General features: G+C 39.4%; 1 protein-coding gene across 2 annotated transcripts in view; it reads right to left on the reverse strand.

Annotated features, from left to right (window-relative positions):
* Nucleotides 1–2,469: 2,469 nt before the first annotated feature.
* The window catches only part of setbp1 (SET binding protein 1), a 49,086-nt gene continuing 28,589 nt past the window's right edge, over nucleotides 2,470–22,966 (reverse strand). For both annotated transcript variants that reach the window (XM_083526701.1, XM_083526702.1), the window contains exons 4-5: nucleotides 9,327–12,663; nucleotides 2,470–6,535 (exon numbers count right to left, since the gene is read on the reverse strand). In XM_083526701.1, coding sequence (XP_083382827.1) covers nucleotides 6,033–6,535; nucleotides 9,327–12,663 — 3,840 coding nt within the window. In that variant the 3' untranslated portion in view covers nucleotides 2,470–6,032. The remainder of the gene's footprint in view (nucleotides 6,536–9,326; nucleotides 12,664–22,966) is intronic.

Consider the following 22,966-nt stretch of genomic DNA (forward strand, 5'->3'; position numbering starts at 1 on the left):
TCTGACTATCCATGATATGACACATTTCCTCTAAAACATTAGATAAATAAATTGCATAAATAGATATGATAATCATACTGAAATATCCAGTTTTCTCTGAAAAATTTTGGAGCTGTGTACTTCAGATTCTCCTTTGTAGCTGACAGGAGAGGAACTAAATTTAATCTTTTGTCGTTGTAGCTTAACGTGTGATGTGCTATCATGCTTTTCAGCTCGGGATGGTAAACGCTTGATATCACCCAAATGAGGATGGGTTCCCCTTTTGAGTCTGGTTTCTCTCAAGATTTCTTCCTCATAACATCTAAGGGAGTTTTTCCTTGCCACAGTCACCCCAGGCTGCTCCTCAGGGATAAATACACACCATTCACTTTAATTCTTAAGATCTGTAAAGCTGCTTTGAGACAGTAAAAGTGCTATAGAAATAAACTTGAACTTAAACTTGACTTATCATAGCTTTCCTGTCAGCTCGAGCCAGCCTCGTGATTCTCCTCTGAACTTTCTCATCAGTTTGGTGTTTCGCCCACAGAACTGCTGCTGACTGAATGTTTTCTGTTGGTTGATTGTTTTTCACATTATTCTCTGTAAACTCTAGAGATTGTTGTGCTTAAAATTCCAAGGCGATCAGCAGTTTCTGAAATACTCAAATCAGCCCATCTGGCACAAACCATCATGAAATGGTCAAATGTGAGAATGTTCTTGCCATTCCGATATGAACATTAACAGAAACCTGACATATGTCTGCATAATATTATGTGCTGCTCTGCTGTCACATGATTGGTTGGGCACTTCAATGTTTAGGGGTACAGTGCATTTAAAGTTGCCTTGTGTGTGTGTGTGTGTGTGTCAGTGTGTTCATCACATTTAGCTAAATTTGCCTGTTTTACAAAATATCACCAAATAACCTGTGTTAATATAAAAATATTAATTATATCAGTACATTTAGAGGAGTCAATCGAACAAGCCAATAAAAGTAATCATTCCTATCATCTACCTTTATGTGTTATCTTTTTTTTTCTTATACAAATCGTTCAATCCCGAAGCTATTCTTGCTGTCGAGTGCAAGTTTGTATCCGCAGCCCTCGCAGGAGCACCAGCTCGCTCTTCTCTGTGCTTTAATTTTATGCAGTCACCAGATTGAGTTGAGACATTTTATCCGAGCCAAGCACTGCACCAGAATATTTGGGCAGTTCACCCAGCTGCCATGGCAACAGGAATTTTACAGAGAGGCACAGGCCTATGGTGAAGCACTTTTCACTTTGCCTCCACCAACCAACGGCTGGGACGCGGCCCAATCCATTTATCTCTCCTATGCAGTGTTGGAGTAATACAATGACGGGGAGTGCATGAGGCGTAGACCTTGGGGAGTGGGGATTCCCTCTACTACACTGCCCAGCACTACAGATTACATTGACACAAGCCTGATCTACTTGATGAAACGGCACAATATAGCTTTATTTTGAATCCCTTTTCATTTTGAGAATAAATGAGAAAATTGTGCATCTATTACTGTCATCTGCAGGCCGGTGATGTGCTTTTTGTTGAACCAAATCTACACAAAATAGACAATTCTTATCACAAATATAAAATTTTTTCATTTTTACTCATTCTAAATTAATGCTAATTTTATTGTCCTTAACTTGTTTGGAATCCAAAAATTATTAGCTGACCCACTGGGAAACTGGAAGCACCAGTGTCCTGACCAGCTCCATATTCTGGCTGCCCAGAAATCTATTTAACTTGAGGGAGCATAATATAATAACATATGGTGAGCTAGTTTGCTAGTTGAATGAATTCATACAGAGTAATGAAAATGACCAAGTATCTGATTGTGTTGGTCCCTCGAACAGAAAGATGTCACCAATCTTTTATTAGACTACGAGATGTTTTCGCATCGCGCGTACCAGATATTTTCCGACTTTTACTAGTGACCTTTTTGTTTTTTGATATATATTTATTAGAATTATATATTTATAATTATTGCATATTGTGCTAGCAGAAATGTTTAGCTGCCAGTGTGCTTCATTTTTACATTGTTTGTTTATCAATATTATTTAGCTAATCACATGCTATTTGTTTCTTGTTCTCAGAATCTCAGCGCTACGATCCATGCACGGTATTGGCTGAAATCTCTTTTGCCAATAAATGAATGTGTGAGAAATGCAGTGGGAGGCAGTGGGATTCAGAAACACTATATCGTTAAATTGAAGTGCATTATGTTCCAATTTACATACCAGATGAAATCTTTCTTATTCTTTTTTATTAAGTTAAATTGGATGTTTAGTTTTTTTAATCCAGTTGTTAAACCTACTTTGTCTTGAATGCAACTATAAAATGCAAATATGACCTAATATAATATCTGCTTATCCAGAGCACCCACTATAGTGATTGGTGACTGTTATTTCATGATAAATAAAATGCCGGAGAACTAGGTCTAGGTTTAAAGATGAGAAAAAAAAAAACCCAGATAAATTTGATAAATTCCTTTTTATTTATTTTTTTTATTTTTTTGCACAATGAATGACATGAGCAAGATCAAGTGTATTTAAGTGCTCAATACTGCACTGAGATGGTTGCACAAAAAGTTGAACTTGAAAGAGAAATAATAATAAAAAAAAACCTCTACAAGATCATGAACAACAAATATGATCAAACACATGCGAGCTTAAATGTATATACATATGTACAGTGCAGTATACATATCTTTAAACATGTGTATACACAGGTACACAAAAACATGGAGGCGTAATTCCTACATACAATTATGTACAATGCATATGCTTGCGTATCAATATTTTTTATTCTTTGCTATATATGTCCTTTAATTGCTTTTTTTTTCCATATTCATACAATTTACAAAAAAAAAAGTTTTATGAATTAAAAACTAGTTATTCAAAAAACTTATCAAACAATGTAGAAGATCTCCAAATTGAAATTCGATATTTCCTCAAAATTTGTGTGCATACAATCAGAGCATGCAGGTTCAGAAAATGTAAAGCATTATCAAAATGGTCATCATACCTATTTAAAAAGAGAAACGAGGAAGCAGAATTTAGCTATTTGTTGTGCCCTTGATGAGTACATTACCCTTCAATTAATACTTCATTTACACTGGAATTTCTTCAATAGCATTAGAGCTTAACACATAAGCGAGTGGATAATATTTGGGACGAAATCGATGTTCGACAAACGCAATTTTGATCATGAATTTATAGCAACCGAATAAAACTTTGTGTCTACTCAGGTCACAATATTTACATGACACAAAACGGCTTAATGAGTTATGATTAACGTCGAACCGCCAGCATGTAAGGGGGATAAAATATAATAAATAAACACCTTAATTTCACAAGGCACCATTTTTGTTCAGCTGGTAGAGAAAATATGAGCTGCCAAACACCTTGCTATTAACACCTCCATGATAAACTGAAAAGACTGATAGTACTGGTTTGGAGTGCTGCTACTGTGTAGAATTTTGACTTCTTTATTTTTCCACTTTAGCACTGAGTGACTGATGTCTTAATTTCTGGCAAAGTGTCCAGGTAGTTTGAGGTGCCAGTCCTAAACAGGAGACATGCTGAAGTGTCCAATGCAGTACCACAGGCAGAAGGGAATAGCTGCCAAATCTGACTTGGCTCGAATGCACCATAAGTCATTCTCAGCCTCCATGTTCTGCTTTGACAAAATGATCATTTAAGCTGCGCAGTCTTAGGCTTTGGGCTACGGTTTGGATGTTTCCTAACAAGAAGAGCTAGTCCCACACTGAACGCTGTTGAGTAACAGACAGGTGATTCTACTATTTACAGGGTTTATTTTGTTAATGTAATGTAACATGATTAAGGCTCTGCTGCTCAGAGGCTGATTTTTTTTTCTGCCCTATGCAGCATTAAGATTTGCTCCAATATTGATAACTAAAAAAAGAAAATAAAAAAAAAGGGCAGATAGTCACTTATTTGCAAAAAAAAAATAACAGGTTACAGATTATTATTATTATCAGTAAGACCACTTTGATAAACTGAACTGAATTGGGGAAAAGAAAAGCCTTGAAACATTATTTCTCTGTCAATTTGCAGGTAGAACCCGATGCATAGAGATTTCAAACACGTCACACATCATGATGACCCTTAACCGGTGCTGGAACATGAGTTTTTATATTTGGTACCTGTGTTTTGTTTGTTTGTTTGTTTGTTTATTTAAATGTGGTTGTAGTCTTGTTGAAATTGTCACAAGCACATTTTTTTCATCGCACGTCTGATTTTTTAATTTTTTTCATTTTACACACACAGCGTTCTGATTCAAAATCAATCCTGTTATGTCACGGCCGAAAAAGCGACCTAGAAAGCAGATCGTTTCAATAAGACCCTCTCTGATCTTATCTGCGTAAGTGCATCTAAAAGGGGACCGATCTAAGGAGCAGGAGAAAAGAAGAGCAGGCATATGTACATTCATGACCAATTTGTGGATACAAATAATATATGTAAGAATTCAACATTATTTCTTGCCATTCATAGTTCCCTGTAGCTGAAATGTTATGGACTTATTGACAAACATAAGGCACATATATGAAACAACTGAGAAATTAAACCACACGACATCGCTTTCTGCATTACGACCGGTTGAATATACATTTCTAAAAGAGCGTCGAAACACTGCACTATACTGAAGCCTGGTTTCAGATGCTAAGCTGTATACAATAATGAAGTCTAACATGTCGGATTCACACATACCCATCTGTTACACTTTTCTAAACCAAAATCCACCTAGAATATGAACTACAACACGACCGAACCTTTGGTTGTGTGGACATCTAATACTGACTGTCATGTCAATATATATTTGTTTATTACTTTGTAAGTATTAAAGTAACATTATTATTTTTATATTACTACTATGAGCAGGCACGTTCTCAAATAGACTCTGGAAAAGGCAACTCAGTTACCATGTTTGTCAAGTAACTGACTGAAAAATCACTGATATTAACTAGTATTACTAAAAATATGATTCCAGATATTGTTGGTTATTCGAATAAAAAATACTCAGTGAGAATGTGTAATACTAATCTGTAATATGTATAAGGAGACTGGAGTAAGTGCTGTGTTGCTTTTAAATGCAAGAATAGGATTCTTTTCTTTCCCATGCACAATGAACGGAGTATACTGTAAAATGTATATAAGCGAAGGTTTTTTGAGAGATTTGACTTTTTACACACTGCCATTGTCATATAATCCTTCGATCTGTGATGCATCCACTTCGTTAATGGTGTGATTATTAAATACTGTGGGTTTCATTTTTGCATTTGAACACAAGCTTTTGTATGTCACATCTATTTCTAATATTTGGTTAAAACATTATTTGAATATTGTACAGTTTTCTAGTTGATATGATGACAGTACAGGTAACTCTAAAATACTTTCACTTTGTAATGTTTGTAAGATTACGTTTCTATGTACACTTAAACTATAGCCATTGAAGATAGTAGAAGAGTCTCATTCAATTCAAGGGTATTGCCATTAGTTCATGCCCGGAACAAACCTGAGCGCAGGCAAGTGTGTGTGTGTGTGTGTGTGTGTGTGTGTGTGTGTGTGTGTGTGTGTGTGTGTGTGTGTGTGAGTTGACCAGTTTTATAACACTGATCTTTATCGTAGTCACTGTGCTTTGACTTGAAAGAACCAAAAAGGCAAAGAAACCCCAAAAGTGCACAGTACTGTATTAGAAGTTCAAAACAATTCATTTACACTTGCTGGTAAGATCATGGCGACAGCCATTGTTTCAAAATCCTTATGGGCTTTGGGAGAGCAAAAAGCTTAACACAAGAATAAAAAAAAGGAAGCGGGTGAGAACTTGCAGTGATGGCATATACATACACTGTATAGTAAAATCAGGGCACTTTTTAGACCACATTCATGATTCTCACAGAATGCCCATGATGTAAAGTTCAGCAGAGCTGATTAAAAAGAAAAGACAACCATAATGCCAAAAAATTATCCAAAGGTTGGAGTGCAAGTCAAACTCACAGTGCACTTTTAATGAAACTTTTAATGAGAAGCTGGTTCATTCCTTCTGCTTCCCCTGCCTCGCCGTACTGGCCGCTCTAGCTGCTCCTCTGGCTGATATTTAGGGTAGGGCTTCCCTATCTGTGGTGTCTGTGGATTGGGCTGTGCCCGGGCCTGGTGTACCACTGCCTCGATGGCATCTGAGATTGAGTCATGGCTGGAGAACTCTGGATGAGTGAGCATCGGGAAGTTGTGAAGGTTCCTTTTGCCTGGAAAGTCCATGCACTTTTCCAGAACGGGCATCTGAGGCAAGAAGCCTTCGTTGTGAGCAAGTGTCTGCTTTCGCGGCCTCCCCCTCCGCCGCTTCACCACGTTGTTGCCCGTTTTGGCCTGCCGCTGGAGGCGCTTGACCTTCAGGATCTTGTTCACATGATCCAGGCTCCTTTTGCTGGTGAGGATCTTGGAGAATGCGTGCTTCCTCCGCACGTCACTTTGCATCTCCTCAATCTCCTTCCGCTTGTATCTTTTCTTGCAAGAGCCCAGTTCTGTTTGAATATAAAAGTGATGGTTAAAATTGTAAAACGATCTTAAAACACTAATAACAGAACAAATATCAGATCAAATGATGGCCAGCAGATCAAATAATCCACACTGCTGTTCACTAGCAGACTTTATCCAAATGACCAAAGAACAAAGATACATTTAAATTACATCCCATGAGCAGAAAGAATTATGGCTCTACAAAGCACTTAACACTTGACTCGTGCATAACAATATCCATGCGTTTAATTAGCGCGCATGGAGCCGTCTCTCTAATTTCTCTCTTTCTCTTTGCAAGCAACCAGAGTTCACCTCTGTACTGAAGAGACAGCTCTGAAAGTGTGAGTAATAAACTAGGTGGCCTCAGATACATCAGTGATTAATCTACTGCCTCTCCACTTTGCGTCAGAGTCCTGGAAAGAAGCCCAGAGCACAGGAAATGTTGGGTTTCTGGCAGCCTCGTCTGAAATGAGTTCAGACAGCATAAAGCAGCATAAAATGTGTGTTCCGCATCAAAAAATCTCCCCTAGACCCGTATGTCTCTGGAGAACACACTCATTTACTTTTCTCCATCGTACTGAATGCCAGTCCATCTGGTTAGGCATCCAAGGATCCAAATAAGACAATTGTAGAAGATATTTTACCAGTGGTTTGCTTTGCTGGAAAGGGATCAGTGCAAATCTATTTGTTTATATGTAAAAAAAAAAAAAATCTGAAAGCCTTGACTCACACTTAAAATAGAACAACATTTTAGAAATACACAAAAAAAGGATTTAATATTGGTTTACTCTCACTTTCTGTCCTCACAATACAATCAGCGTCCTTGAAATTGAAATTCAATGAACTAAAACCTGGAAAAGCAAAATTAAAAAATGAGCAGAATTTTGAAACCTTGTTCAGGGTCAATAACCCCACGTCAAGTAGACTGCTCATTTGGTTTCCATGAAGTAATACATTTCCAACATGAATGGCAAAGCCAATCTATCTGGCCTTGGTTTATCACTGGGAACCGCAGTGTGTCCCTCAAAATGCCAACAAATCAGAAGGGGAGGAAAAAAAGACATTCATTTTCAAAGGGAGGGTCACAACTAATTTATCCTCTGAACCTTCTACCTGCATCCTGCACACACTGTTTTCATTAGCGAAACCAATTTATGGCCTCACCCCGCTGCTGTCCTGCAACTCCGGCCTCACCGCCCGGGTGGAGGCCCTATTCCCTGCAGCATGCTCACGAAATTCCATTCTCTAAAACTACACCTTTTTTTTTTTTTTTTTTTTTTTTTTAAACCATTTATTTATTTTTTTATTTATTTATTTATTTAATGTGTTTAAAAAAGTTATACAAAGTGCAACATCTATAACTTTGCTTTTCCTTGTAGATTTTGCAGCACTGTTGCAGGGAAATAGGAAATGGTTAAGAGTAATGTGTTCGCTAAATATTGCAAAATTTTAAAGGGGTAGGAAATATGATTGCCACTAAACTGCAATGCGCATACCGACTGTTCATAAATACCTAGTAAAAACTGCTGAGGACAGGCTTAATTCATATCCAAGGAAATCAGGATATGCATAAAGTTAAAAGAGCAAGCAGGCCCTTGGTAGGTAGGAAAAGTATGGAAAGATCTTTACATTCAGTTTTCATCAGCTCAGCCTGGGCCATATGTGAAAAGTGCTACATGAGGCACAAAGAGGCTTTCAAGAGCTTGCCAGCAGCTCATATTTCTCACTGAACTGAAATGACTACATCCACTTAGTTTCCTTTGCCAAATATCAAACTTTTAATGCAAGTTACTGGCAAAAAATGACATGAATTTACATAAAGCCGTCAGGCAGTAAAATGTTAATGGGTGTTTTATGTACAATTATAGCTACCAATAAACATGAAAATTACCTGCTTCTTATACTAGAGTGTCTAAAGACACTCTAATAGTAATTGTGGCATTTGGTTTACCGCAGGTGGGTTCACCAATGCTTTTAATTCAGATTCAGCACAATTACTTAGAAATGAAGTCTAAATGATTGACCGTCTTACTAGGGAATTTATAGTAATATTATGAAGCTGTGGCAAATTATACCTAATTAATTCTAATTACAAAGTGAACATAGATGAAAATTTGTTTATATAAATGACTAAACATCACTTGGTATCGCTCATGTCAAGGCACACAAAAGCAGGTTTATTAATTGCTTGCACTGTCAAAACACACTAAAACACATCCAGAAACCAAATCACATGTAAACTTGAGCATGATGTGCACCTCCGTGCTCTAATACCGCTCCAAGGTGTATGAAATTTAGTGTTAATTCATCAAAATGGATGGTAGTACAGGCAAGGCAGTATGTGACTCATCCTCCTATTTTCCCCAAGGAGCAAAAATGTAATCTAACTGAGCCTTGGGCTTGCAATTCCCCTCTACTGGAGTAGGCTGGATTCATTAAATCGCTGGCTGCTAGCCAACTCTTTTAATATGAGGAGAGGTTTTTTATTGCATGTCAGTCGAAAGTAAATCAAAATGTGTGAATAATATATTTCTAAGAAAACCATTGGCAAGCAACAGAGGTGAAAAGGGAGGAAGGAGAAATTTCTGAATTATAGTTGTCTCCATCCATGCATTATGCCTGCCTCACCAGATGTTCCAACTACCAAATACAAATAGGCTTTTTTTAACCCATCACAACTCTGTAAATCTACAACTCGGTTCGAATTTGCATTAACATTCGCAACATCACATACTTCTTTTCTTATATTCATGTCTAATAAAAAAAAAAAAAGAAAAAAAAAAAGGATTTCCTGACCTGCGATGGTTGCGTTACCGCAATGGTACATCTGCTTCATTCTTTCTTCAGTGTCACTCTGGAAAGGTGCCATGCTTCCCTCATTGTATGCTGCAAACTCTTCCAAGCTATGCATCCTACTCCGGATGTGAGAACCCTCATCTTGTAAGTGCTGGCCCTTGAATGGGTCCAGTGGCTTGTCCTGGTTGGCTCGTAGCCGTTCGTGCGGTTGCTTAGTGCACATGTTCAGGAAGTTGTTCAGTGGCTCTTCTCGAGGATGTTTACAGTTCTGAGAGTCAGATAAGGACAACGATGAGAGTGTGTCTACTTCAAAGTAGTTCCTGGATGTCTTGGATGAAGTACCCAGACTTTGCTGGCTCCTCTGCTTGTCCTTTATCTTAGAAAGAGGCAGAGCTCCACTAAAGAGTCCACCGAGGTTCTCCCTCTGTGGCACTGAGTGCTGGTCCTCCTTATGTTTGTGCTTATGCTTGTGTTTGCGTTTGTGGAGACAGACACTCGCCAAGCAGCTACTTGAGGGATGGTGAGCGTCACCCATCCTGGGAGAAGACATCTCATGGGGCATGTTCTTCATCCTATGTCTGCTGCTAGCAGAGATGCTAGACAACCCACTGGTGTGGAACTTTGGTGGAGGAACTGGAGGCCGCATGAGATGAGTGCCTGAAGATCCGAGTGCATGGGACAGATACAAAGGAGGAGGATACTGCCCATAATACCCCATGTTCATCATACTTGTGGCAAGAGGCATGGCTGTATAAGGCATTGCGTAGGGTGCATAGTAATTGCCACTGGCTGCCGAGTAGCCGAACCCTTGAATGAAAGGCATCTTTGTAATAGGTTCAGCTGATTTGGCCGGCCTGCCACGTCTTCTCTTTGACTTTTCAGAACTCCTGCGAAGATAGTGCACAGGATCATAGGGGTAGTAGGGCACTGGGTAGTAATGGTCAAAATTGAGACGGAAAATACTGGGGTAAGAGTTCTCATGGTAAAACTTGTAACTGCGGTGAGAAATTCGAAAGACCTGGAACTTGCTAATGAGTTCCTCAAGGTCGGCCCGGTACTGAAGATCATCCCTACTAGTTAGGCCCTTTCGCTTACGTCTATGTTTCTGTTTCTTGAGGCTTTCTTGCGCAAGGAAATTTTCCATAGCAACCGATGTCGCATGCTTCTGATAGTGCGCTCGGGTTGCTTTATTCGTAGCTTCCAAAACAGCAGCCTCTGCTGCTTCGAAACCGCAAAGATCAAAGGAGTACCGCCTGCGAGATGCTGGACCTTTCTCAGTCTGATCTGATGTGCTGTTATTGTCAGTACCAATGCCACTATCACTCGGGATTGTCTCTTCACTGTGGGACTCGCTCACTGGAGAGAGGGTGACCTCTTTGATGGATGCCACTTCAGAAAGATGAGATGGTGAGTTGGCCATAAGTCTTGGAGGAGAGAGTTTCCAGCTACTGCTGAGCAAGCCCTTCTGAGTTTTTGTGGGCAAAGCACTGATAGGCTGTAGATTTGGCATGGTCTTCAGGTCATGCTGGCTGGTTTCTGTGGTGGCATGATGTGCTGGTCCACCTACTAATGACTGAGCTGAAAAAGACTGCATGACCCTGGGAGAAGGCATTCTGGCTGTTGATGATAAATTAGAAGGCACTAGAAGGTTCTCGAACGTACTTGAAACAGGCAACAAGTGCTCATCATTGGCTTTGTGCTCATCTTGCTGAGTGTGAAGCTCAGCTTTGGGCTTCCTCCCTCGTTTTTTGCCTATGTAAATAGTACCACGTTTGCTGACATTGATTTGCTTGCCTAAACGGGCTTCAATTGTCGATGCCACAGTTGACACGGCAGTGGAAACCGGCAAACTGGATTTCAAAGCCAGGTTACCAGTGTTAGAAGAGGACAGAAGTTCATTCAAAATGTTCTGCATTTTAACCAGTTTCACTTTCTTAGTTGTTTTCTTTTTAAAGAAACCAACATGGCCTGTTCTTTTGCATTTTGCCTCTGGTAAAGCTGGAGAATTATTTAAGGCCTGTTGCATTATTTTAGACAAATTATGTTTCTTCCTCCTCCTCTTTGAAATGCTAGGTGAATCTTGGTTGATTGGACTTACAGGGCTGGTTGATGTTCCTTCATGAATTGTCTCCACAGTAAGTAGTGGTTGTTTTTTAGGCCTACCACGTTTTTTCTTTATGGGGGTGATGACTGTCAGACTGTTTGTGTTGGTGTATAATGGGCTGGATGGCGTAATGGGGAAAGCAGAGGGTGGTTCTTCAATGGGCAATGCTGGATTAAGGTCTTTGTGAGGAGCAGAGCTTTTAGATTTTAAATAAACCCATCTGTCCTTGAACTTTGATTGCCTCCCATCTGCTTGCTTCTCTGGAGCAATCAATGATTGGGGTCTCCCAACTGGGTTCTTGTGCCTATTCTCAGTAATGTCCACAGTTGGCACTGCTCCTGCACTCTCTTCCCCAAGCTTCTGTGAATCCGCCCCAAATTGCTTTCCTGTACTTAATTCCATTTTGTTTACATTTAGATTCAGCCCTGCTAATTTAGGTTTTGTTGCACCTTGGTCAGCCTTATCTTTCATTTCTACTGTCTGTGTGGTTTGCATTTCTTCCAGAAAGTTGCCATCTTCAGTTAATCGTCTGCTTTTCTTCTTTCTGCTTTTAGGTTCATCTGTGTGATGTTGAACACAGTTAGATATTGTTCTGAAATTATCTACTGACCTCTTCATTGATTTTTCTACCTCATCCCTCTGACTCCAAGTTTCTTCAGAGTTAAACAGTTTATTCTTTATATTGTCTTGAGCTGTTTTCTGACTTTCCTTGTCAGTCTTTTTTGCCCAGGGCAGGTCTCCATTAGGGGTGATCAGAACCCTTCGACCATACTTCCTTTTGATGTTCCCAAAAACTTGCTCAGTGACCTCCTGCAAACCTCTTTCTTTGCTTATAGAGTGGAGAGGGTTAGAGTGTATCAACACATTCGATTCTGCTAGTGCACTCATTGTTATATCAGCTGCAGAAGTAGCCTGTGAGTCAGTGACAGGACAAGTCATTTCCGAGGAAAACAGACTTCCAGATGAACCCTCCGTGACCTTTTTAACTTGTGCCTTTGAGAAGGGGGTGTTGACCTCTGACAGAAGGCTCTTGTTATTGAATGTTGATTCTTGTTTTGATTCCGGATCTCTCGCTGGATCCCCATGGGATGTTGACTCTCTTAATATTGGCTTTGTCCAATCCAGTTGGTGAATGTCAGTTTTGGGCTCATGTTTTGGTCTCAGGTTCTCCCCAGGCACATCCATCATTCTGTTGTCATTTTGAGCCACAACCTTGACAGGCCTCTCATAGGTCTGCAATAAGAAACAAAAGAGGAAAATATTTTATACATAATACATGATTTACAAAGCCTTTACATTTCTACATCCTCAAATTATATTATATTAAATTGCCAAAAACTGTAATAAATACAAAAATAAATTCTGATGTAATGAATAGCAAAACAATGGGTTCTGGTTTTGGTGTAATTATACTATTCACATGTAACTAGCAAAAGCAACTACTGCATTATTGCCCCTTTTATCTGTTAGTTGAACACACCTAGAGAAAAGCATATACATATATAGTGTGCACTATTGTGCAAGCTTCTGAGAGCTTGTGGTTTGGACTGGTAAAAAAATAAGGCACTGCAAGATCAGCATCGATACAACGATATGTTCTGTAAAGCCATCCTGTTTTCAAAGCCAACAGCTACAAGCGGTAAAGAAGTTTAACCACAACTTTGTTTTTCAGCAGGTCAGCTTCCATTTTACTGCAGCTGACATGTAGCAGTCTGTATTGTGGTTACAGATTAACTTACATCTAAAGTCACATGGGTTTCACAGTCTTACAGTATCCCTTCAAAACACTCTCAAACAAACTCTGTATTTTCTTCAAAACATTGAAGTACTTTATTTGTCAATCCTCCAGGTGCAAAAATGATAGTGCTTGAAAAACAAACATGCAGGCAAAAGTGTGTCTCGCCTTTCCCCAGCTACAAACAGCTCCTTAAAGAGTCTTTTGTGAAGTGAAAATACACATCATGAGTTCAAATCTTTGGCACAGTCAATTGTGGCACGACTTCGATTACAACACAAGAGTATCCTTTAGTATTGTGGAGTCTCGGGTGTCCCTCGCACTGTAATAAGCACTGATAAGCCTGAAGCCTGATGCTTTTGAGAGTAAAACCATGTTTTTGTTTTCAGAGTCTTCAGAGGTGACAACCAGAAGAGATGAAAGCATTATAATCTTAACATAAAGTACATTTCCTAAGTATTCTGCCACTAGAACCTTACCCCCTAGAACAGACATTGAAACACTGTGGTGGTAGCATTATTTCGCACACTACCCTGGTCTTTAGGTTGCTCAGCTGATAAAGGCCTGGGCATTAATGTAACTGGTCACTAAACTTTTGGTGGATGGCCTCTTATAAGGAGAGTTCCAGCTGTACAATATTTTCTATAACCGGATTGGTACCCTTCCAAAATTGTGTCTAGATTTTTTTTAACAGCTTCTTTTCAGGATGCTGTTTATTTAGGTAGGATTTCTAACAAGTCTGGGGCCTAATTGGAAATGGGGCATGTGATATTAATTATATGACTTCGAATGACAAATGATTAGAGCATAATTAAATTAAAAGCTCATCACAACAAAGCAACACTCCCATTTTTTATTTGGAAATTACTGCTTGCCCAAACACACAGTTTTATATTTATATTTTGTGGCACTTCTTAACGCCAGTGAAATCCATTTTAGATCCTGAATGCAGCACCATAAAAGGTGGAAGAAGGGGATGAATGTAACCATGAGAGATAGTATCTTCAAGCCAAGATTTTGCAGTTTTGCAGTTTCACGAAATCAGCTTAAGAAAAAGGCAGCCGACTACAAGCAACTTGTCAGCTCATCTGTAAAACCTACAAAAAAAAATTCTCCAGCTGTAAACCTCCTGCACTCTCTGCAACTACTTTCTGTGCCGTTCCTCACATTTGCAATCAGCACACATCAACTCCTCATCCTCCCCTCATCACAAGACTACAGGCAGCACCTTTATCTACCCTATGCAGCTTTTGCAATCGCACTCTGTTATTATGAACTCAGCAAGTTATAGGAAAGTGTCCAATGATTGCTTGTAGTGTAGTGTAGTGTGATGTGTGTTTTCAGAGTCATTGTTCAGTCTAATCTTCTCCGATATCGTTCAATCAGTAGCTTTTAATTAAAGCAGCGCATGCGTTAATGGTGCTTCACCCCTCTGCCAGCTGTCTCCTTTTTATTTTCCCCATCTATGAGAAACTGCATCAACTTTCAGATTCCTAATCCTGTAATCCTGAGAGGAATTTGTGATCTCTTTTGCCCACAGGATACAGTCTCGGCTGCAGCGTGCCAAGTCTCTTGGCTGCCCTTTAATTTGTCTAAATGGCATTATATTCCTCCCACCCGACGTTTCCACAGCAATGTCAGTAGGATTGCATAACATCTACATTGAAGATGTCAGGCCTATTATTCAAACTCCATTAAAACCGCATCAATGTGAAGGGAGTGATATGAGATAAAGAGCAACAGATTTTGTAAAGCCCATCCCAGTCGTTTGTATTATCTGATGATGATTTCCCTTTTCCACTTACTGACAATATCCTTTTCATTCATAATCTGACACTGCAATGACAGAGTCCCTGTCAAAAAGAAAGCGTGTCTGATGGGAAATATATACAACGAAATATCGCGGCCCTCACAGACTGTAGTGAGCTGGAATATTTGAAATACGAAACATTTTATTTTTCCAAAAAAAAAAAAAAAAAAAAAAGAACAATTTTATACATATTTTCCATTGTTTTCTGAGATGCTGCCTCAGGTTTTGGACTGTGATGAGCCTGCACATTCACTCGTGTTGTGTCAGATATGTTTACACCCAGAGTCTCTTCGGCAGTAAACTACAGTCAGAAATGACTTATGTATTCTCTAAAGAGGACCTCCTATCTGTGGCAGACAGAAAGGCAGTTCTGGCAGGGCCAAAGGAAGGTTTGGCTCTATGTGCTCCAAAATCGTAGTGGGGCCCCTGCTTCTCTCTAAACCCATCTCTGGGCGATGAGTCAGACGCAAAGCACATAAACAGACAGAGAAAAGGCGGCTGAGATTACAGTCGCTCTCGATGTAATAAGCTGCATTTGGCATGCTGTTGCTGCAACCCCCCATCCACCCCCACCCCCCAACACCTCCTGAAAAACGTTCATTTCTAGTCTCTTGTCAGTTTTTGCTGTTCACTTTATAACCACCCCCTTTCCCCTTGTCCAGCCAAAGAAGCTGGCCAAAGCCTCATTGGCCTTTTAAATGTTTGGTTACCAAGGGATACCATGAGTCAGAGCCACCCAAAATAGCCAGAAATGTACTGAGCCAATATCACAGCCCTCCCCAACTGATAACCATGCCAAAATCACTCTTCCTCTGCTTAAATCCTATCCACGAGAAGCACTGCCTTTTTGCGCTTTAGACCGACAGTCGAGCAGTCAACAAATCTCTTTCATAATACAACATCCCCAGCCAGGCTCTGACCTTTTTCAAATACACATGGAGACAATGCAGAGAAAAAAAAAAAAAAAAAAAACCAGAAATGTTCATGATAAAGATAAAGCAGACACTGGGTTTCTCAGGTTTCGTTTGACATTTGGTGTTCAGGTGAAGTTTGGATTTTTTTTTTTCCCTCCAAATACACATGGTGTCAATATGGAATATAAAGTGTAACGAGCAGTCTTCAAATCATTTGCCAAGAGATTCTCCCCCATATCCGAGCCTCAAACTAAAAATTTTTTTAAATCATTATTCATTTCAAAGCTTTCGTGGTCATCTGTTGTATTTCTCACTTTTCTCTTTTTCTCACTTAATTTTTTAGAAATACTTTTGCTTTTTTTTTATTTATCTGAAGCCATCAAACGGAGTCTATACACAAGAGGTTGCTGTGGAAATGATGAATAAGACTTACACAATGACTGAACATTCTAAAAACTATGTCTCACTTGTGGGGTGGGGGGGGCTCTCTATCAATGAATAAATGTACACCGGTAAACTAGATTACAAACTAAATACACAATGTTTCGTTCTACTCATGCTGGCTCCTGACTATTTCGATAATTTGTCCATTTAAAGCTAAATCTGTACTAAAATGAACAATGATCCTGATGCTTATACTTAGCACAATAGTGTACATCTTTAGAAAAGTGAAGATTTATATTCTCACTACCCAGAGTCTGCCAGGGGATGAGTTTCCATGTGAGTCTTCTTCACCTCAAGGTTCTTTTTCATGCCATCTCTGAAAGTTTTCCCACTTTTCCCACTGTCGAGCTGATTTTACATTGTTAAAAGCACTATATAAACTATATAAAAAAAACCACATCTGTCAATTAAATTAAAAGAACATAGATACCTCATACTAAAGAACTGATCAAAGGACACGTACTGGTTTCATGTGCCTGTGGTATCTGTAGGCCCAATGCTCCAATGTCCAGGGCTTTGTCTCAGCATAGCTTGAAGTAGGAGATCTAATTGCTCAAGTTACAGCATTTGTAAGGCAGTGTCTGGTAACATTTCGAAAGCGTGCTCTGCTGAAAGCCAGTGCTGACTTGTTCGATAGCCCTTACACTTCAGCAGCCCTGTCGCCTTCAGTAACACACACCTGGATAGGATGTCACTCACCTGATCTGGAAATGCTGTCTACAATTACCTGAGGCATTAGTTTCAAGCCGTTGAACAAAAAAAATAGCAACCAGTTTCAACCCTAAGGATCAATGTGGCAATGATCCAATTGCAGATACTGTACAGACCCAAGCTGCATCTGAAGCATTACTGGTCCTTTTATTACAACCAGGAATTCATTAAATAAGATTATTTACTTTATGTTCAAAAGCTCAAATGTAATATTTTCTTGACTGTTTGACTTGAGCAGGAAAACAAGCTGGAGTTACATTCGTATGTGGTTTCAAATGTAATTAATTACGTATACATTTACATGCATTTATTTAAAAAATTATACATCTTTATTTGATAAAAAGAACAAATCTCTAATCAAATTAATGGGTGTTAATATTATTTTGGATATTCCATGTGTATACATACAAGAGCAAATAATCTAATGTTGAAGATACACTATTTAAGATGCAATCATCATTGTAACCTGCTCAACTTTACTCCACCTTCACACATCTCTGTCTTTTACTATTATTTAAGGATGTGAGTCAATACTGTATAGTACTATATATACCATATTTTATTACCTACTGCACCCTTCTGTACAATAATCACTCTCACCCCTGTACTTCTGTACATATGGACCCATACCCTGCTATTTACTGTAAAAAGGCCATTTATGCACTTCTGGTTAGATGCCAACTGCATTTCATTTGCTATGTATATGTACTTTGCACAATGACCAATAAAGTTGAATCTAATCTAATCTAATGTTATCTTATCTAATCTAAATGTGACAGTGGATCCTTTTTTTTTTTTTTTTTAAGTCAGTTGGATTTTTGCATAGAATTTTGTTTGTGCATGCTGGAGACAAAACAACTTTCATGTCGAGATCTTTAGTAATGTTTAGGAAACAACTACACCTATCATTCGAGATTCCGGTGTTGACCAGCCACCGTCTAACGACTGTAACATTTGATTTTAGGGTTTGCCACATTACCACTTCCACATGGATCTCTGAATGCATTTGATAAACTACAAGTAACTGCGGTAAACTTCAAAAGATTTCTGGAACTTTGTATTTAAGATGAGCTGACAGCTGAGACATGTGCAAACAGTTACACTATAGTTGTGACGTGACAAAACCCATATTATGGCTATTAGTCATTAATGTACTTTATTTTGCTCTGGGCTATTTGTTGTGAATTTAATTAAGAGCGTTTAACAATAGCCATTTGCCACAAAAGTGGCTCTACAGAACGTTTGCTACAAAAGCAGCTCTGAGCAATACATACTAAAAAGTGATGAGGTAAATGTCCACGAGAAACCTTAAGAGGGACAAGATTTATAAGGAAACCCATTGTCTTCTGAGTGACACCAGACAATGTGATTATTAAACACCCCTCTCATACAACTATATGCTATAAAGTCAAACTGTACTAAATGTGTTGAGATGTTCAATATGACTATACTATATGATTACATCATCAGTTCTTATGTACAAATCTACAGTATCCAGTGAAACAAGGGTGAGTCTTGAGTACTAACTGCTATTAGGAATGGATTCTTTACCTAAAATTCATTATGATTAAGTTTTCCACCACACTCAGCAGTCAACCATGTTATAACCATTCAAGGATGTCCTAGAATTGTCCTCTCTTTTGTTCTGGCACCAAGGTGGTAGAATAAACTTCCCCTAGATGTCCGAAAGCTGAGTCACTGCCTATCTTCAAACGATGGGTGAACACCTACCTCTTCCTGAAACACTTTAACTAGCACTTATTTTCCCTGTTTGTTTTTGGCTTTACATATAAAACGTGCGCTCTAATTCCTCTCTACATTGTTTAGGCTGCTGGTATCCTAAGATTGCAACCTAGTGAACCAGTGTTTGATTTATTCATTAATAAAGACTTCAAAGCACTTTTTTAAATGTCCTAAAAAGCACTGATTAAGAACTGAAGCCTTATTAATGCTTCCATCTGAACAAGCTTGAGAATTGATTTGACCATGAAGATGGCACTTGTGCCTCCTGGGTGAAAAGCAGGGCATTCATCTTTCTCTTGTTAATAAAAGTGACATTTGCCAATCGTGGCCCTGTGTTCACTTCTATAACAATTTATAGTGGTCTGTGGTAGGTGACATCAAGTAAGGAGGGCTAGTGGCTGGGAGTTGATTACGACTAAACCGTTTGGGAATTCGGTTACAAATCCCATTCCCTTAGTTGAAAATGTATTTGGAGTAGAAAAGGAGGCGGTGAGTCAAATGCAAATGAACTTGCATGGTTCACCACCTAAAGCTCTGCTCAGCAATTCATTAGCTCCTTATACTATTAGCCCCTGTAATTGCCACAATTGACTTTAAAGTTCCTCTCACGCTGGGTGTTTGTTGCCTTCGGGACTAATTAATAATGAGCTGCCCTACCAGGCCCTACAAACTCATCCATACTATCTGAACTGAATGATTAACAGACTGTTGGGGCTCGCATTAAATTACCCCAGGCGAGAGCTCACAACCGAGCCAGTGGATGTACAAAGACACAAGAGAAATTGAGTGTAGATTTTGTCCTAATGCATCATCCTTCAGCAGATCACACAGCCTGCTCCAGTAAGATGTCTTCCTACATGACGGCTCATTCCAGTTACAATATGTGCAACTTCTCCCAAATGGAGGCACATCTGGCAGATGACTGTTGGAAGGCAGAAAAATAAAGAGGCAGCTTGTGCTTTCAAGCCCATTAAAACCGTCTGAGCCAAGAGCTAAGGAAATGTAAAGCCGTTGCTCTGACAATGTGTCTGGCAGAAACAAAATGGAGCGGCCAAATTGTACGAGGGAGGCTGCGTGAATGCGTGCACGAATAATAAAACATTTGTGGCACTTGGGCGAATGAATGGAGCATGAAAGCAAATAGCAGCAGTCTGATGCCAGGCTGACATGTGGCAGAGAGGAAGAGACAAAAGAAAATGCCATGTTTCTAGACCTGGCCTCTGTTTTAACGGTTCCTTTTTCAGGAACTTCAGCATTAGAGGAATAGCATATAATAACACTGTAACAGTGCTTAGCACTGTAGCCAATACAGCAGGAGAGTGGTTAGAAGATTAGATCTGTGGGTCTCAAAGTGAGGTATGAGGACCCCAGCGCTCCAGTCGTAATTTTATTAATGTAGTTACAGGACTGGAAAGCACAACCCAGTGTTATCAAACTTGTATCTTTATTTAGTCCAAATGGTCTGCCACTTGAGCTGGATCAATTGAACCAATACCCTAAAAACAAGGAAGATTTGTTCATATAAAGTTCACAAAAAAAAATAATGTTCATGAAATAAACACGTTCTATGGGGTCCATGAGATTTCTAGTTAAAACGAGCCCTAATTACAAAAGATGTTGGAAATCACAGGTCTAATATGGTTTACACAATCATTTAAGATTATTACTTGTAACACTTTACAACATGTATAACCGGCTGTGTACAAACGTGTTCTCTTTACAAGATTATATGATAAAGACGCTCTAATGATAGACCTGTGGTTAAAGAAAATAACTACATTTTGCTTGTCTTTAATTTGTGGAGATAATAAGGGTTGCGCAATCAGTATCACTCCAGTGTAAGGCTGGGATTATAGGGAAACTTTTCTGTCCACTTGCATTGCATTTAACATATCTGGTGTTTGTTGCGTCATCCAAGTAGTGGCTTCTGCATCGTAACAGTGCACATAATCTCAGATTGTATTACAATATTTCTGACACTTCTGCAGTTTGTCGTCAGCTGCCTTTGATCCTAATGGTACTCGTCGGCTACTGGTAAAACCGCCACATTATGTGCTCTAACTAAGACAGCGGATCCCGCAAACAAATCATTTATTTATAATGTGTGGGTTTTGCCTGCAGCAGCAAAAAAGCATACAGTGTACAGCTGCCTTTGGATAAAGACCAAAAGCAACATAGTTTCAGGTAGTCAGATTTAGTCTAGGATAAATTAGATTAAGCAATATTATACCCCAAGGTTTGCAGACACGGTCGCATATCTTTAGCAGCTCACGGCTGTCTCTTTTCTGATCATTAAGTTCAACTGGCAGAGTGAGGTTCTCTCAGTGCTACACATCCTGCTGTGAAGTTAACTGTTCAAATCAGACATTAAGTAGGGTGTTTGCTTTCGAAACTCCCAGGCGTGCCGACTCACTGTAGCTCTGAACTCAGCCAGGATCAACTGGGCATCCATAAATACTTTGTTTGCAAACAAAAAAGCCTGAGACAAAAATAGTGCAATTTATAGCAGCTGGATGAATGCGCTAAAACAGGTTCAGGGAAACTTTGACATAAAGTGACAGGCTAAAAATTGCTCTGAGAAAGCCATGTCAACATGTTAACTGCAAAAGCATGCATTTCCCCTGCACTAATCTCAGCAGTCAGCAGGGGTCATTAGCCTCAGTCAAACATTTTTAAGTGATGAAAACCTCTTCAGATTGCAGATCCAATTACAACATTTATCTTCCTGCCTCCAAATAATGTCATCAGTAATTTGAAATGTGAGACATGAAAGGAAAAGCAAAGTACGTGTCATGTATCGGTGTTGACAGATTATGGAACTGTTCTTCGAAGTACATACGTGGAATTTTACTCAATGTATCAGCTGTCTACAGGTTCAGAGGTGGGTGCAGTACAAGGAAACTGAATTGAATCATCAGATTAAATGTACGACTTCATTAATTCCAATACATTCAAATTTCTACTACTTGCTATACCGAAGTGACTGCTGTGCTCGAGAAAGAGGAAGTTGAGATCAGTGATATTTCAAGATGTGTAAGAGGTGTGTGTAGTCAAACATTCCACTCTGACCTTCAAAGCAGATCCAGAATGACCTTTTGCCTTCACGTCATGCGTTCTCATGCTTTCACATGATGTCACGGCTGACAGGGACATCTAGCCCCTGACCTTTCACATGCCAAAGCACGTCTTAAGTCAACTGATCGGTTACAGCTCCAGACAGTTTGCAATTGATCAATTTATCTGAGCCACTGTGTCTACAAATGGAGCATTCCCTCATTTGGCATTTGCAGGGTTTGTGGAATGTACCACTGTTGTGTGTGTGTGTGTGTGTGGGGGGGGGGGGGGGAGTGGGAGTGGAGGGACGTCGATAGGCAGTGGGTGCAGGGCTGCTAAAAAAAACCCTTGTTCCTCCCTTCTATACAACCAGCATGTTTGTAAGTGAACGTTGCTCTTCGTGGCTGATCTGAAGGTGATTCAGCTGTCATTCTTCTGATCACTAATTGCTAAGTGTACATTATTTTACTTTTGCCACATTTTCATGCATGGAGCTTGATTGTTACCAGCTGGATTGCCATGCACACAACATCTGGAGATCGGAGGTGACCTTAAACCCCTGCAATCTCTCGTGAATGATTGAAGGTTTTTCAAACATATTTCATTTTCAGCTTTCACCAAACAATTTTTGTTCATCACATTAGTCTCTCAGGCTACAATATAACCTAGTGGGTAGCTGTCTGTGTGGATTTGCACATGTTCTCTCTGTGTCTGTATGGGATTACTCTGAGTTCTCTCATCTTTTCGCACCTCCCAAAACAAGCTGATGGGTAAATTGCTAAATTGCCTAAATTGCCATAAGTGTAAATAAGTGTGTATGTCTGTCCAAAGTGTTCTGCAGTGGACTCGCTTCCCGCAGAGGGTGTTTGCCTGATTTATCATTAGCATTCCTAGGCTGGCTCAGGATGCTCTGCAACCCTGACCAGGTTCAAGCAGTTCCTGAAGACGAATCAATGAATGATCTTTTTGGTTTGTACATTGAGAAACAAAGCCTTAGATGACTAGAAAAGCAGTTATTGCAATATATTTTGATAGACCAAAGCTTGAAAAATGTGTACATTTTGGCAAAAATTTAATTACTAATCAGATTCAGAGAATCTCTGACGTGTTACAATGGATTTATAT

The sequence above is a fragment of the Silurus aristotelis genome (genome assembly GCF_946808225.1).
Source record: "Silurus aristotelis genome assembly, chromosome: 23".
NCBI lineage: Eukaryota > Metazoa > Chordata > Actinopteri > Siluriformes > Siluridae > Silurus > Silurus aristotelis.